We start from the raw sequence: 16,856 nt of genomic DNA, 5'->3' as shown, positions 1-16,856 counted from the left end.
AGCAGATTTTCTTCATGACCTCGTGTGTTCGTGTAAGGGAAAATCACAATGTAAAAAGTCGTGTGTTTGTGTCGACCAAAACCTTGCATGTATCGACTTATGTTCCTGCCAAGGATCAAAATCATGCAAGAACGTTCATACACATGCCCTTACAGAAGAGGTTTGAGACTAAATTGTATTTGCCAGTAAGGCTTTTGGTACGATTTGCAAATTGAATATGCATTTCTGATATTGTATCACTGAGACCTTTATTACAAATCTAAAGTTTTCACACAGTTAAATGCAGTTTCTTGTGTTCCTTGTAATGCATGGTATAACATACACAAAGTTTTTAAGCCCACATATCAGTCTGTGTTTAGAGAGTTTATTGTCAATTTGGCGTGTACCAACCCTACCCTTAGTGTACAACACTTAATTGTTTAACTTAATATTGGGTAATAAAAGATATTTATCTTAAATCAGACATGTGTTTTCGTATTTTGTATTCAATTATTATGGTTTTGATGCTTGTAATAATGATTGTTTCGAAAAAATACTTCTTTTGAAGTTAAAAATCACCCCCCCCCCCCCCCTTTTTTTTTTTTTTTAAATGTTTCACTTTATCGATACAGTTTATTTTAGGAGTTTTTTTTAATTTTTTGGATGAAAAATTGAATGAAAAAACAGAATCCATGCTATTTTGCTAAAAAAAATATGCGATAAGGTAATTTAGTTGTTATCTATAAATATCCATTGCAATTATGTATGAAAAATGGTGCCTTTGATCTCGATTTCTGAAAAACTGCACCATATTTAGTTTTGACGACCAAACTAATTTTAAAGTACATATATTGTCGAATCGAATGATATATGAAACAGCCGTATATCATTTTTGACGATTAAATTTTTAAAATGTTCACTCTGGTCATCGTACTACTTGTAAGATTTATCAATTCAAATTTTTTAAAAGTTATCAAACTTTAGTTTTTGGAATTTTGAGAGTTTCAGAATTTCAAACTTCAAATTTATAAAAGTTTAGAAATTTAGAAATTTTTACCAAATAATTAAAATTTTAAAATTCAAAATATGATAATCGTTTAATTTTAGATTTGATAGTTTAAATATTTTGGCCGTACACCAATGCTGCTCAAAAACCAGCTAAATTTTAAGTAAAGCATTTTACCTACAGAAAGCTGACAATTTTCAAATATTTAAAAGTCAAGTAAATATAAGAAGAGGTGTTTCAAAATTGGTTAAAAGGAAAGTTAAAATATCAAATTTCATCTAAGATATACGAAGATGTAATATAAGTGCTAATGAGACAACTGCCTATCTAAATCAAAATTTGTAACAATAAACTAGTATATGTAAAAGTACGGTCTCTGAACAACTCAGAGCTTTGCCTCACACCGAAAAGGGCTACTTATCCTGCAGAAGTTGGAACTTAAGTTTATTTGTAAAAACGACCTATATAATGATTGATTGTTGGTTGTCAGTGGCAAATAAATCAGGGGGATATCTGAGCCAGATTTTTTTATTCAATTTTTAACACAATGAGGTAAGAGGAAAATTTGAAGTTAAAATATTTTATTTGTCATGCATTTGCTTGATCAGATTATCTTTTTCTAAATTTAATTGGGTATCAGAATATTCTTTTAGAAGTAAGACCCCCCCCCTTTTTTTTTTTTATTAAAGTTAAAAAAAAAAGTGGTCGTTTCCGTAACACATGTTAATATCTTACTACATCAGTTACTGAATACTATAGGAAATAGCACAATGTGTTCTGCATGAGGATTGAATAATTATAAATCCCACATCTTTGTAGGCCAAGGTTTAAAAGTTGTTCTCTCGTCTGAGTTTCTCGTGTCGTGGCTATCATTTATCTTGACGTATTATTGATTTTAGTTCAATTTAGGTGCCATACAATTGTAACGCACAAATGTTTTGTTATTTTACAATACATATTTCCGAATGAACAAAATCCGTTTTTCAATATAGCTTTTACTTTAACATGTGAATTTTTATGCGATATAATAAATAAATAATCCACCGAGAATGTTCTTGGGATGGTAAATTTCCAAAAATACTCTCTTTATTATACTTATCAAGGGATGTTACTCCTTCCCAGGTTAAAAGCCATCATGGTGTTATATGCTTTTAACCCCAAAAGGTCTAACATAAACTTAGCAAGTGTCTGGAGTGTCCATGAATCTGACACAATACAGTAATTAAACACTGAATAAACCTGTCAATGGTTTTATAGCTCTATTAAGAATTATTACTGTATGCATGGTTATATATTTAGTTACCAGTTAAATAAAGTGGAATTTCCGTTTTTCTAAAATCATTTTACAGAGTACTGCATCTTTTAATCTTGTGTTACACATCTGTAATGTCTTACGCTGTTCATTTTCAGTTTGAAACTTATCATATTAACCTGAATATATAAGTTTATTTTTCCAAAGTCATACGATGTTGTTGAGATCAGTTTCGTTGCTTTTGTTTCTTCTGTGGCCACTTGTTTCACTTGTTATAATAATTTGAAAAAAATATGTCTAGGATGTGCACTTGTAATTGGAAGATGCTAATAAGACATGCAACCTGTAAGAACTCGATTTAAAACGCGTCCCTTTGTGCACCTGAAATTATACGTAAACTTAATAATTTAATTGTGTTTTGATCTATGACAAACCCTTTTAAAGATTGAGAGGTCAAACAGAAATACAGAAAATTGCCGTTCAAGCAGCTGGACGCTTTTCTGTTTTAAAAGTGAGGTTTTTTTTGCTGCTTGCACCTCGAATAAAGTTCCATAGAAATAAATTTTTGCCCCATAACACCCATTTATTTTTTCATATAAGACTTAATAAGACTTAATAGCTCATAAAAGGTCATGTACCAAAATCTTAGAAGATTCTTGTTTTTCTTTCTTTTGTTTTGAGACCCAAATGAACCAATGCAAATATAAGGTAAGAGTCCGAGTCAGCCTTTTCCCGCCATATTTAAAATCTCAAATATCTCAAAAAGGAGGTCCATGACCTATCAATATTTTTAGCTTATCTTGATCCTTAATTGATGCTCTACCAGCTTATAGTATCAATTTTAATTTCTTAATTTCTTAATTTTACCTAACCTCACCTAAGTACATCCTTACGAAGATTGATGGTGACCCGGCATAGTGATCATTACGAAATTCCAAGGTTTGATAACACTATGTTTTATGATTGTTTTATCATTAAAAAGTACACATTAATAGCAAAATTGATTGCCTTATATAATGCAGATTCTATAGCAAAAAAGTCATTCGGATCTCATCAAAAATTTTACGTTGTTGTTCTATCCTGTAGTCTGTATTTTTGGGGATATTGGTAAAACCAAATATTTTCAATTTAACGCTTCTTTTCTAGATCATTAAAACGCTTTCTCTTTGGAAAGTGAAAGTAGAAAAAGAAATCGAAAGTATGACTGACAACAAACACGAATTAGAAAAAAACCCAGAATTACCATTATCGAAAGAAGAATGCGTATACACAAAGTGTTATTGGTACTTTGCAACTATTTTTTATTCAAAGGGAAAAAATGTTTTCTTTCTGTTTGCCTTCTTACAATGTCTTTTTTGCAAAATAGTGGCAAGGAAAAGATTCTGCATTATCAAATTGCATAATTTTTGATAGAAATAATTCAGCATATCACAGTGCATTATACAAAAATACATGGACAATGGCCTTTCGTCCTCAAAAGCAATGTAGTTCACCTTTAATATAGCTATTTAGAAATCGGCGTTGGTCCACGATTTCCCGAGAAATACAAGAATAACGTGATAATTGATATCCCCAAAATAAACTGATATATCCTGAGAATAAGAATTAGATTTTTTATGGTGTTTTGCTTATGCTTCTTTTTATAGTGTTATACTACTTTTAACAATATTATACAAATATAGCCTTTGTATGAGGTCGATACAAGGATATATTGACCTGAAAGAAGTATATTGACTGAGGACGAAGTCCAAGGTCGATATACTTCTTTGGGTCGATATATCCTGTATTGACCTCATACAAAGGCTATATTTGTTATATTATTAATTTCCGACCATGTTTGTATCAAAATCGTCATTTAGGTTTGTTGGAACTTTATAGATATTAAATTGTCTCCTTGACAACAACAACATATATATTATACAATTATGGCCCGTTGAAAAGGTGAATATCCAAAATTGTCAACACAAGAAGGTTATTTCAATGAGGGCTCAGCCCGAAGTGAAATAACTTTTAAGGGTTGACAATTTTGGATATTCATCGATTTTAAGGGGCCACAATTGTTTTATTATACCGAACTAACAGTGGAAGGGCATATCAAACACTTACTATAGTGCCTATATTTCTAACATATAACACACAGACTGACGTTTGAAAATACATTTGTGTTCGAATTTCTCGAATTTACAACAAAAGTAGAATCTTTTTGTAAAATATTGATGGTCCTGACAAGGACCGTTTATAAGAGATATTATCGGCTGCTTGCACTCTCAGCTCTATTCATGCCCAATGCTTTATTTCCTCGTCTCTCCATGGGCTTCCAGTGTAAAGTGAACGCTGCCATTTTGTTTATTTACGTCTGTGACGTCATTTTCATGGGAGGTAACTCAAGTACAAATCAACAAACTCAAAAGGTTATTCACCGGTGAATAATATGCTTTTTGCCGGTCAAGATGCGTTTTGCTATCCGCCGTTTTCTCTCTACCTTTGAAAATATAGTTTAACATGTGACTATCCCTAAACGAATCAAATTTGTTAAAATATACGAATTAATAATATTAAAGAATATTAATTAAAAATATTACTCGTTTTTATTCAATAAAAGTGCAATTTCATTTCAAAAATTTGATTTGTATGTCTTGTATGCAAATTTCTCGTTGAAAACAATATTGCGGATATTCTAAAGGTAGACAACTTAAAAGTACTGAAAGAATAGATAAGTATCAAAAGTACTGATTAAAATTTATATAAAAAAGCTATTACAGTTATCATAACGTTAACTTCATTCGGGTATTTAAGGGGTGATCGAACGTTAGACTTAATTATTTGTTTTTAACTTTGACATGTTTGAGATACAATATATATTAATTTTTTATATAATAGTATATATATATATAAAAAATCTTTGTTTATCTGTGAAAAAAGAAGACAAAAATAACAGACAATTTCGCTTTATTTATAAACGGCGATCAACGACGTTACGTAATTGTAAAAGAAGGCCAATTTAACATTTTTTGGTATCATTTTCATTTGAGAAGAACTATGCTTAAAAAGTGGAAAGAAATCTATTACTGACCCTAATCATGCTAATGGCAAGTAAGAATGAGAAAAAAGAAAAATTTCCAAATTGGCGCCAAATTGTTTTTAACTATTACTAAAATAACATGTTTCCAAAATCTTAGGGATTATATTGTTTTCTTATGATATGATTAAATGCTGTTATATCTGTACAATTTTCCTCAAATATCTCCTTTTAAACTAAAGCTTGGTCATGTTGGTATTATCACAAATTGCCGAAATAAATTAAAAAAAACATTAAGATTGAATGGTTAGGTTTTTATCAAATAAGACCCAAAAAGTTGGTCAAACCAGTTAGGCAGCAACCATTTGATTTTCTGGGGGGGGGGCTATGGTTTTTTTTTCTGGACAAATTTTTTTTCCGCCTGCAGCGAAAAACAATCTATTTTTTTCGCGACAAGTCGAAAGCAATTTTTTTTCTTTCAATTTTAGCATTACATATAGTGGCAGCTGAGGGTGAAACAAACAATTTTTTTTTCTCAGAATCAAAAACAAATTATTTTTTTCTCCAAAAACTGGAAACAAACTTTTTTTTCCAAAAAAAACCATAGCCCCCCCCCCCCAGAAAATCAAATGGTTGCTGCCTTAAGTCTAAAAACGCATATTCAAACTGCATTATTTGAACTTTTTATTGTATTATGTAGTATATTGTGTATTGTATTTAGCTGTGGTGTAGATTATGTTGTTTATCAATTACCGGTCATAATCTGACACGTTAAATCACAATTATAAGGTAACAAACAAAAGATGTGAATTAATCCATAAATAACTTGATCAATCCAATATAGTCTGTGATGACAGTATTTAAAATCACATATAGTTTCTTTTTTTTTTTAGATATTTTCAGAGCAGTAAATATTTACTTTCATGTATATTTGAGGAATGCTCTTTCATAAAAACAAATAAACATTTCTTAAATAGTTTTAAATATTTTCACAAAATATAAGCTGACACAGTAGGACAGATCGAAAGGCACAGACATAGAGATAAAATAAAACAAAATATCAAAGTGGCTTGATACTTAAACAGGGACTTTCTATACTATAGACTATAGATAGTCCCTGACTTAAACAACTGAATGATGTCAAGAAATATAATGATTATAATTCAATAAATCTTAATTTATCTACATGTAGCTTAATGAGCTATTATATTTCTTAAACTGTAAAATGAATATATGCATTAACAAGTAAATATTTTAAGATCTCTCTCTTTAATTTTCAAACAATTGTATATACTGATCCTTTGTGTCTTTTTGTACTTTGACTTTCTGTCCGCCAACGTACATTTGTCAGCTAGGTCAATTTTTTATCCACCAAAAAATAGGTTTTCATGAGTTAATTTTTTTTTAGAAATATCTTATTAATTATGGATCAAACTTTAAGAATTTAAGTAGAATAAGAAAGAAATTAGGACTTTTCATCGGCCAGGTCATTGCCTATGTTCATTTGATGTTGGTCAGGTCACATAACCACAAGCTTTTAATACTTTTTCCTATATTGTTCTTATATTCATGATATTTATGTACGAATTGGTCTAATCTTATTATATTTCAAATTTGAGAGGAAAATTCTAATGAAATAAAAATAGTAATTAGAAATTTCATTTGGTCCTGTCATTGTTGAGGTTGGTCCTATCAGTCAGCGATGGTCATGTCACGTTTTCGCAAGTTTTTGAAAAAAAGTTTATTTTTTTTATGAAATTTATGTAATAAATGACAGATGAAATCTTATTTTATATCTCAAATTTGAGATAATTCCTTTGAAAAAAAAAAAAAAAGTTATTAGCATTTCTATCTGGTCCTGTCATTGTTGATGTCGGTTTTCATTCTCACATGTCAGTGTTGGTCAGGTCACGTTTTCTTAAGTTTGTAAAAAAAATATAATCTATTTTTTCTTCTTAAATCATTATATAAAATGATAAAATCTTATTATATTTCAAATTTTAGATAAATCCTTTGAGAAATGAAAAAGTTATTAGCATTTTTCATTTGGTCCTGTCATTCGATCCAGTCATTAGTGTAACAAGATAAAAGATATAAAAATCGATTTTCTGAAGATTGCGTGTACTTTAATTAATTATGAACGCCTTAAACCTTATTATTGTATGCTGTAACACTTATTTAAGCAGTATTACACCTATAACACCACAAAAAAATCGGGATTTTTCAGTTTGTTTTGGGGATATTACGTTTTTCTTGTATTTCTCGGGAAATCGTGGTACCCCCTGTGAATCTGCTCAGCTAAAACTTTTGACGTTGTTCAACAATCTCTTTTCCATTGTGAAGTCAAATTTTTTACAGGAAGCTTTATGGTGTCATTACTACACACCACAAACATGACAAAGGTTCCTGTAAAATTTTGACGTCACAATAGAAAAAAATCTGATTTATAGCAATAAGGTGTATGTTCTGTACATCAGCCAAAATAAAGATCCATTCCTAAACACAATGACTCTTTACATTTTCACATACTTGAACATGCTGAAAGGGATAAATACCTGTGTGTGACATTTCAATAAGACCTACATGTATTATGGCATAGTCATATGTAATGACTCAGGCAAACCGCACACTTAGCATGCTTAGTTTTCTTCAAGTAATCTTAATGACATTTCTATCTCAGCATGCTCAGTAAAGTGACAGGTATATACGTGATATATAATCTTTAGTCAGATCAACAATAGAATATATGTTAACTGCCATCCAAAAAACAGAAAAATACAACCAATTGAACAGTCCACAACATGTATGCGCTCGCATACCCAATTTATACCATCCTACAGAATACAAATATGCTATCAATCCTTTTGTCCACGTACAAGTAAAATGTGGAAAAACTTAGCATTGTGATAAGCAACTCTGTCACATCATTTTAAACAGCTGTCTCAACTTATAATGTTATTCTTATAGTTAGTAAATTTATCAAGTGTAAATTTACAATTAGCAGATAAGTTTTATGGTCTAAAAATTAAACAAAAATAGATAAAAATGAGTACATACATGTGCTCACTACAAGTGACATAAACTGCAATGTGTTGAAGGTGGTCAGTATAAAGTAAAAATAGATTGAAGAAAAAGGATAAATAGTATGAATAAAAATTTACACTTTTATGGACTTTTATATCAAAAAATTACTACAGGTACATTTTGTAAGATCTATTCAAAGTTGGTACATGTACGTGTACATGTAGTACAATGCAGTGATTACCTGTTATTTTATTTTTAACACAATTTATTATTCATGACAATACAATAGATACAGGAAGATGTGGTATGAGTGCCAATGAAACAACTCTCCATCCAAGTAACACTTTATAAAAGTAAACCATTAAAGGTCAAGGTATGGCCTTCACACAGAGCCTTGGCAAGCTATAAACGGCCCCAAAAATTACTAGTGTTAAACCATTCAGATGGGAAAACCTACGGTCTTATCTATATAAAAATGAAAAACAAAAAAACAAGTATGAACTACATCAACAGATGACAACTACTGTACATCAGATTCCTGACTTAGGACAGGTGCAAATAATTGCAGCGAGATTATATATTTTAATGGTACCAAACCTTCTTCCTTTTCTGAAACAATAGTATAACATCACAACATAGAAAGATACTTTATAAAATATCAATTGGAAGGCTTAACTCAATCAATTAATCTTTTTTTTAGTGAAGAAAATGTTTGGAAGGTTTGTGAATATGTGAAGAATCACCATCCTGCTGTACTAGATAACTGTTACTGTGTATTCATATCAAACAAAGACAAAGTGGTAGGTACTAAAATTGATTTAATGTTTAAAGAAAATAAATAATTTATATGTCAATGATCATGATGATCCCAAAATACAGTTTATAGTTTATCATGTTTATAGATAGAATTGAATTGCATGCACCTATAAAGAAAACTAAATAAAGTAAAAATCTGCTTTTAATACTGTTTAACTTTTCACAGAAAATTAAATTCCTTGCACAACCAATGTTCATATGTTGTAGAGAGCAGTAAACACTTCAGATACTAATATGTGTGAAGAACAGATTCAAATGAAAATTTATTAGTAATAATTATATAGTGCTATATATATAAGATATTAGTAGCTAACTTTTTTTAATGCTACATTTTTATTATTATTTTACAGATACCATTATGGCAGCAAAAGTCAAGTCAAAGAGAAGATACTCTTGTGATATGGGTAAGTTGGATATCACTTAGTACCGACATTTAAAAATTGTCTTTTTTTTAATTTAATTTCAATTTTATATCACCTTTAAGTTTCACATTTTTTTTTATCTTAATACCGATTTTTTGTAAAGGTTTAAAGGAATTTGCTGCTTCTCTGCTAAGCCCATAGCATAAGAAAGGAAGAAAGAGCTATGACTGGTCAACTCGAAGTCATAATATTTCTAGGTATATAAAAGTGACATATCTTCCTGCGAACTGTAACATTGTACACTAGCATGTTTAAAATCAGGCTCAAATTGTTGATTTTAATATATATGTACAGCACAAGGTTAATTTTTTATATCACAAAAAAGGTGTATAACCATGTTTTCATCCTGAATATGCATTAAATCTGCCACTGGACATTAAACAGCCATCTTATTGTCAACCACCAATAACCTTATTCACAGTGAATCACTTAACACTAACCAGAACATATGTCTGTTTTAAAATTGCACTTATTTTTCATTATTACTTCCCTTTGAATATAAGCTTTATAGATTGCAATTCTGTAAATATAGACAATGCAATTTCCCATAGGAACTACCTTTGCGGCTAAAACTGGGTCACTTTTACCATGAAAATTTGTGAAAAATAATCCCAGAACGGAAAGTTTATATGCACTACTGTTTTAATCATAGGTCAAAATACAGTGCTGTGTAGCATATTTTCAACATTTATATGCCCTGAACTTCTAAGAGTTTTAACATATATACTAAAATTCTATGCTACCTTTACCTCCATTTTTGGACCTCCTCAGAATTAAAATTTAGGCGCTACCATGTTTTTCTATACTGGTTACATTTACATTTGGTTTGAGAAACAGAGTGCAACCTATATATTGAATACTTTATTAAGAATGTCTTTATTTTTGTAGGATTATCATGTGATATTTATATATAAGCAGTCTGATAGATTGAATACTTTATTAAGAATGTCTTTATTTTTGTAGGATTACCATGTGATATTTATATATAAACAGTCTGAGAAAGAATCCTTTGTATATGACCTTGATACATCCTTACCCTTCCCATGTGACTTCAAAACATACTTTTTAGAGGGAATAAGATCTAATCAAACCTTACAACCACAATATCATAGGTATGTACAATATATGACAATTAGAATTAGTTGTCTTATTGACAATCATACCATATCACCTTTATATATATTCATATAATTTAATTTTGAATGTAACACATCCTCTGATTGGCTGACCTTGTTAATGTTTATCAGCTCATAGACATAATTTTGTCATATGAATGTGAAGTCATCAACGTTTTCATGGTTTACTCCAGCTTAAAATAGAATTTAGAATTAAATTATAAGAAATGACTGTAGTATTTTTTTTGTCTATGCAAAATAACATCATACCTGTCAACCTGTGACAATGAAAATGCAGGTCATGACCTGCATTGAAGAATCAAATCTCAGGTCATAACGCGTACGAACTTTTTCGAGCTGAATTTCAGTAATTATGGTACATTTTCTTATAATGTATATCAACGATACCAAACCATCAATGCATGTTCACTTGATTAAGTCATTTTAAATCCTATTAATTATTATTTCATTGCACTTTTAAAGATTTTTATATATTTGTGTAACACAGTCTTATGTTCTTTACTTTTTGTGATGATAGATCAATTTATTTTTCAAATGTAATTTTATAAGGTTTGCAACTACTGGCTATGTAGCCTTTAAACATACCATCATGCAAACCATAAGGAAATTAGACTATGATAAAATATAGTAATACAGTTAAAGGAAGTATAAATGTAAAAAATAATTTTCAACTTTTATTTTAAAATTGTATAAAGGTATAAAAATAATGAAAATTTATTTTTCAATATGGTATTTGAATTTTATATTTTCATGATTTAATCTTTTCACCCATAAAACGTAAATATAAGGAATAATTTTGAATTGTGACAAATAAGGGGAAGTAACTCTAATTGAAATATTTTTGTAAATTCTGAATAGTGCAATTAATTTACAACCTAAAGCTAAGGTAATTGGTGTTAATTAACAGTGTGTTTGACACCAAAGCTGTCAAGTGAAGCCATGCACTAAATGGGTCACTTCATTTGACAGTTTACATAGCTAGATGAACTTCCTGTTCATGGAAGAATTACGAATTTGCCGGTATTTCAAAGGAATATTACTTATGAAATCAATCTCAAGGCCAAGAAATACGGGTGAAATCGGGTCATTTTCGGAATTCCCGGGTTATTTCAATGACCCGGCGGGTGTCCCGGGTGATCCCTCAGAATTGTGAAAATCTCGGGTCACACCCGCAGAATCCGGGTCAGTTGACAGGTATGTAACATAAAAAATGCTGGTTATTCACTGTGCAGCACATTTTTTTTATGTTATTTCTTCATAGACAGAAAAAATATTACAGTCATTTCTTAAGTATTTTAGATTTAAGATTATGATCCAAAAGTATACAGTAGTTATACTCTGATTACTCTTCATACATACTGGAAACAATTTAAAAAAAGTTATGTTTAAAAACATTGAATAACAGCTATGTCTGTTCTGGGTGGGATTACTGAAAAGACAATATAATTACAAAACTAAGGAAAGTAATAGACCAAAATAAATGGAGATTTGTCCATGGGACAAATTACTTTATAAAGGGCCTGGGCATAACTTGAGAATTGTGAAAATAACACAGTGACATCACCCAAACTTAAAGTTGGTCTGTTTTTTTTCTGTGGTTATATGTGAATAAATTTCATAACATTTAGTTGAAACAAATTTAAGTTAAAGAAAAAATCCAATTATTAGTTATAAAGTCATTAAGTCTTACTTACCCTTGACCGTCAGTCTATCTTTTTGTCTGTCCTTCTGTATTTTCCTCTCCCTACTCTTACTTAAGTTTGCCTCACCCAAAATTTATAAAACTCATGCACATGATTAATTCGGGCAGTAATTCACTTACCTTTCTTGAGTTATTACCCCTTTTTACTTAGAAAATTGCAAAGCTTGAGCTGGGGGTTTTCGGATTAATTTTTTTTGGTGAAAAATCCAGTAGTTAAATCCTAATCATCTTAGAAATCCAAGCATTTTTTTCATTCAAACATTTGAAGAAGGCAAGAAAAAAATTAATTTACATGGCTAATATGCAAAACTTCTTTGTTCATAAAATACATTGTGTAATCATCAGATGTGAATCCTCAAGATTATTGTGTTTATTTTATATATATATATATATATGTGATGTATAAAACTGAGAATGGAAATGGGGAATGTGTCAAAAAGACAACAACCTGATCATAGAAAAAACAACAGCAGAAGGTCACTAACAGGTCTTTAATGTAGCGAGACATTCCCATACCCGGAGGCGTCCTTCAGCTGGCCCCAAACAAATATATACTAGTTCAGTGTTAATGAATGCCATACTAATTTCCGAATTGTACACAAGAAACTAAAATTAAAAAAATACAAGACCAACAAAGGCCAGAGGCTCCTGACTTGGGACAGGCACAAAAATGCGGCAGGGTTAAACATGTTTATGAGATCTCAACCCTCCCCCTATACCTCTAGCCAATGTAGAAAAGTAAATGCATAACAATACGCACATTTAAAATTCAATTCAAGAGAAGTCCGAGTCTGATGTCAGAAGATGTAACCAAAGAAAATAAACAAAATGACAATAATACATAAATAACAACAGACTACTAGCAGTTAACTAACATGCCAGCTCCAGACTTCAATTAAACTGATTGAAAGATTATGATTTCATCATATGAATATCAGGCACAATCCTTCCTGTTAGGGGTTTAGTATCCTACCATCATAAAATATATGAGAAGAACATAACCTGTGTCATGCCAACAACTGTTTTTTTAATAAATGTGTTTAGTTCCGATGCAAAGACCCTATAAGTGAATCAATATTAACGCCAAAATAAGCAATCTTTAGTGACCTGACAACAGTATCGTAACTATATCCCTTCTTGATAAGTCTATTTAAAGGTTTTGTTAGTTTCTGAGGTGAAAACTGACATTTTTGTGCTTTATAAAGAATATTTCCATAAAAAATTGGATGTGAAATACCTGAACGTATAAGAAGTCTGCATGTTGAGCTATATTTACAAATGATGTCCTTATACCGATGATAAAATTTAGTAAATGTTTTGACTAGTTTGCGATATCGAAAACCCTGGTATAATAATTTTTCAGTAATACATAAATTTCTCTCGTTAAAATCTAAAACATTGTTACATACACGAGCGAATCGTACAAGTTGAGATATATAAACACCGTAAGATGATGACAATGAAACGTCACCTTCTAAAAATGGATAATTAACGATAGGAAATGAAAAATCTCTTTTATCATAAATTTTAGTAGTAAGCTTCCGTTAGTGATATAGATATCAAGATTAAGGAAAGGGCAGTGGTCATTGTTAGTATTAGCTTTATTTAAAGTAAGTTCAACAGGATAAATTTCTTTAGTATACATACTGAAGTCGTCATTATTGAGAGCCAAAATGTCATCCAAATATCTAAAAGTATTATTAAATTTTTTTATGAGATGTTGTTTCGATGGGTCTTTGCTGATTTTTGTCATAAATTGTAACTCATAGCAATACAAAAACAGGTCCGCAATAAGTGGTGCACAGTTAGTCCCCATTGGAATTCCAATAACCTGACGATATACGGAATCTCCAAAGCGAACAAAAATGTTATCTAGTAAAAATTCAAGGGCATATATAGTATCAAAGCATGTCCAATTGACATAGTTTGTTTTGTTTATTGCTACTAAAAAATGACTTAAAAGAGTTTGAACATATATATTCACATTCTGACTTTTTTGCAACCTTTATAATTATAGCATAAATGTATTTTACTTTTAGATCTTTTCGAGTAATCTCAGCACCAATGTTTCTGCAGACATTTGCTTCAGACAGGAGTCACATGTTAAACGAGGAAGGAAACTACCTACATCCACCACCAACATATCAATGTATTAAAACCAAAGGTACAGTGGCTATTTCTAATAGAATTCAAATGAATCAAATTTGTTGTCAACTCTACATACTAAGCACAGTTAATGTTTGTTAGAACTGTTACTGATTTAGATATAGTTTGGAAATAAGGCTACTGTTTACACCCCAAAAAAATACTCAAAACTCTACGACGTTTTAATACAAACGGGAGTATGAAGGAAATTTATATAACCAATGAATAATAAAAATACTTGCAAAAATATGATTTTATTAATTCATTCAAGATTTTAGAATAAGTCACCAAACCATCAGTCAGTACATTAATACTAAATGTAGTATTAAAATTCAGATATGGATTTGACTGATTTTTTTTTATAATCCTTTGAAAGTAAGGAGCATATACAAGTATTCCTCATGTAAAGCTCTGAATCATTTTCCAACTTTGGCAATACTTTTTATCCGTTTAAGCTCACCAAGATCATGTCATTGGTTGGTGTCCATTGGTATCTGTCTTCGTCTGTTGTCATAACCATGGTAAACTATTTCTAGAATCTTCTCAACTGTAACTACTGAGCCAAATACCTTCAAACTTTAAATGAATGTTCCTTAGTGTATGTAGTTTATAAATTATGTATGAAGATTTGATCCATCAATAAACATGGCCACCATGGCTAAAAATAGATCATAGGAGTCAAATGCAGTTTTTGGCTTTTATCTTAAAAACTGTAGCAGTTACAGCAAAAATGATAAGGATTTAAAGTGATAAATAAGTCTATTTTCAGACCAATTGGACCACCTATTGTAGGGTTACTGTCCACAATAGTTTATTTTTATGAAATTTTTACTGTTTTTGGTTATAATTATAATATATAGAGAGAAAATTTAAATGGCAAAAATGTTTAGCTTTGTAAGATCTATAAAAAAGTTAAATGATCAAGATAGTCAGTTTACTTCTGAAGGAGTAATTGCCCTTGGAATGTTTATTTAATACATTTTTTTGTGCAGGTCTATTTCTTTTTCAAAAGATCTTATTCGCTGAAACTACTGGGCCAAATACTTCTTCAAGCCAAATACATTAATACTTTTATTGAATGTTCCATAGGGTATCTTGTTTATAGATTATATTCAGGGATTTGATCCATTCAAAACACGATGCCAGTTTATAAAAAATAGAACATAGGGATCAAATGAAGTTTTTGGCTTTCATCTCAGAAACTAAAGCAGTAAGAGCAAAGCTGACATAGGTGATAGAGTTGAGCTATCTGACAAGTTAGTCAAATAGGACAACTTATTGTTGGGTTACTGGCCAGAATAGGAAATATTTAGGAACAGTTTTGGTTTATGCTTTATCTTTAACATTATTATAGAAAGAGAGAAAGTATAAAAGACAAAATTGTTCAGCAAAGTAAGATCTTTACTGAAATTATAGTCAGGTGAGCTATATCAGGCTCTCATGAGCCTTTTGTTTGGTGTAATCACATCTTCACCATTTGTATAAGGTTTTGGATTCCCTAATAGTTTGGCCTCAAGTTTCACTAAAGATACTTTAATTGTAGAAATAAGTTGCTTTTGCAGTAAATGTGGTTTGTTTTACACAATGTTTTATGTTAACACATAATTTGAATTATTTTTAGCGTGTTTCTATTTTCAGAATGTGACAATAATATAAGTGATTTTATCAGTATGGACCCTGATGTTGGAGTTGGAATGGTAAAACCCTTGAATGACTTTGTTAGTTTCTTTCATCATTCATAAACTACATTTCTCCAAATCTACCAACAGATATCAGACTGTTTATCATGTTTGTAAAGGAAAAACTATTACTCACTTTAACTGAAGCAGCTACTATAACAAGATGTAATTTTAATTTACTAGCTAATATTTTAGTTATACTAAAAGGAGTAGGTTCAGTAAGACCCCTTTTTGGCCTCAAAATATAGCAGTTTTAGAAAATTGTGAAAATGTAATCGTTTAGATATTCATTGCAAAGTAGAATGCCTCTGCTACATAAATATGGGCTGTTTTTGACAACACAATGCACATATATCGGGTACTAGCATCATTAAGTCATGCTAAATTACTGAAATCTTCACACTTGTAGCATTTTAGTTCAATTTTAGACGGTTTCCGTCTGAAATGAAAGTGGCCGCATTCGTGTTCATTCATAATATTGAAATGTAAGTTGTATTTGATGATAATATATAATATATATAAAGATTGAGGATGAACACGGATGCGGCCACTATCATTTTTGACAAAAACCATCTGAAAAGTGACGATTTTTGGCATATTTGATGGATTTTTCATATTTAAGGAGGCTCGAGGGTATAAAAATTTCAGAAAAAATTAAACGTTTGTTTTTCACCAC

At 30.4% G+C, this 16,856-nt stretch overlaps 1 protein-coding gene across 1 annotated transcript; it reads left to right on the top strand.

The window, feature by feature from the left end:
* Positions 1 to 3,399: 3,399 nt before the first annotated feature.
* LOC139528166 (protein N-terminal glutamine amidohydrolase-like) lies at positions 3,400 to 16,380 on the top strand. Its single transcript, XM_071324025.1, has 6 exons — positions 3,400 to 3,520; positions 8,981 to 9,080; positions 9,447 to 9,500; positions 10,482 to 10,630; positions 14,396 to 14,520; positions 16,140 to 16,380. Exons 1-6 carry the CDS (start codon positions 3,438 to 3,440, stop codon positions 16,241 to 16,243), a joined length of 615 nt encoding a protein of 204 aa, XP_071180126.1. The 5' UTR covers positions 3,400 to 3,437; the 3' UTR covers positions 16,244 to 16,380.
* The last annotated feature ends 476 nt before the right edge of the window (positions 16,381 to 16,856 follow it).

This window comes from Mytilus edulis, chromosome 6, assembly GCF_963676685.1.
Source record: "Mytilus edulis chromosome 6, xbMytEdul2.2, whole genome shotgun sequence".
NCBI classification, from domain to species: Eukaryota; Metazoa; Mollusca; class Bivalvia; order Mytilida; family Mytilidae; genus Mytilus; species Mytilus edulis.
The sequence above is the reverse complement of the archived record's forward strand: the minus strand, read 5'-3'. Positions and strand labels throughout refer to the sequence as shown.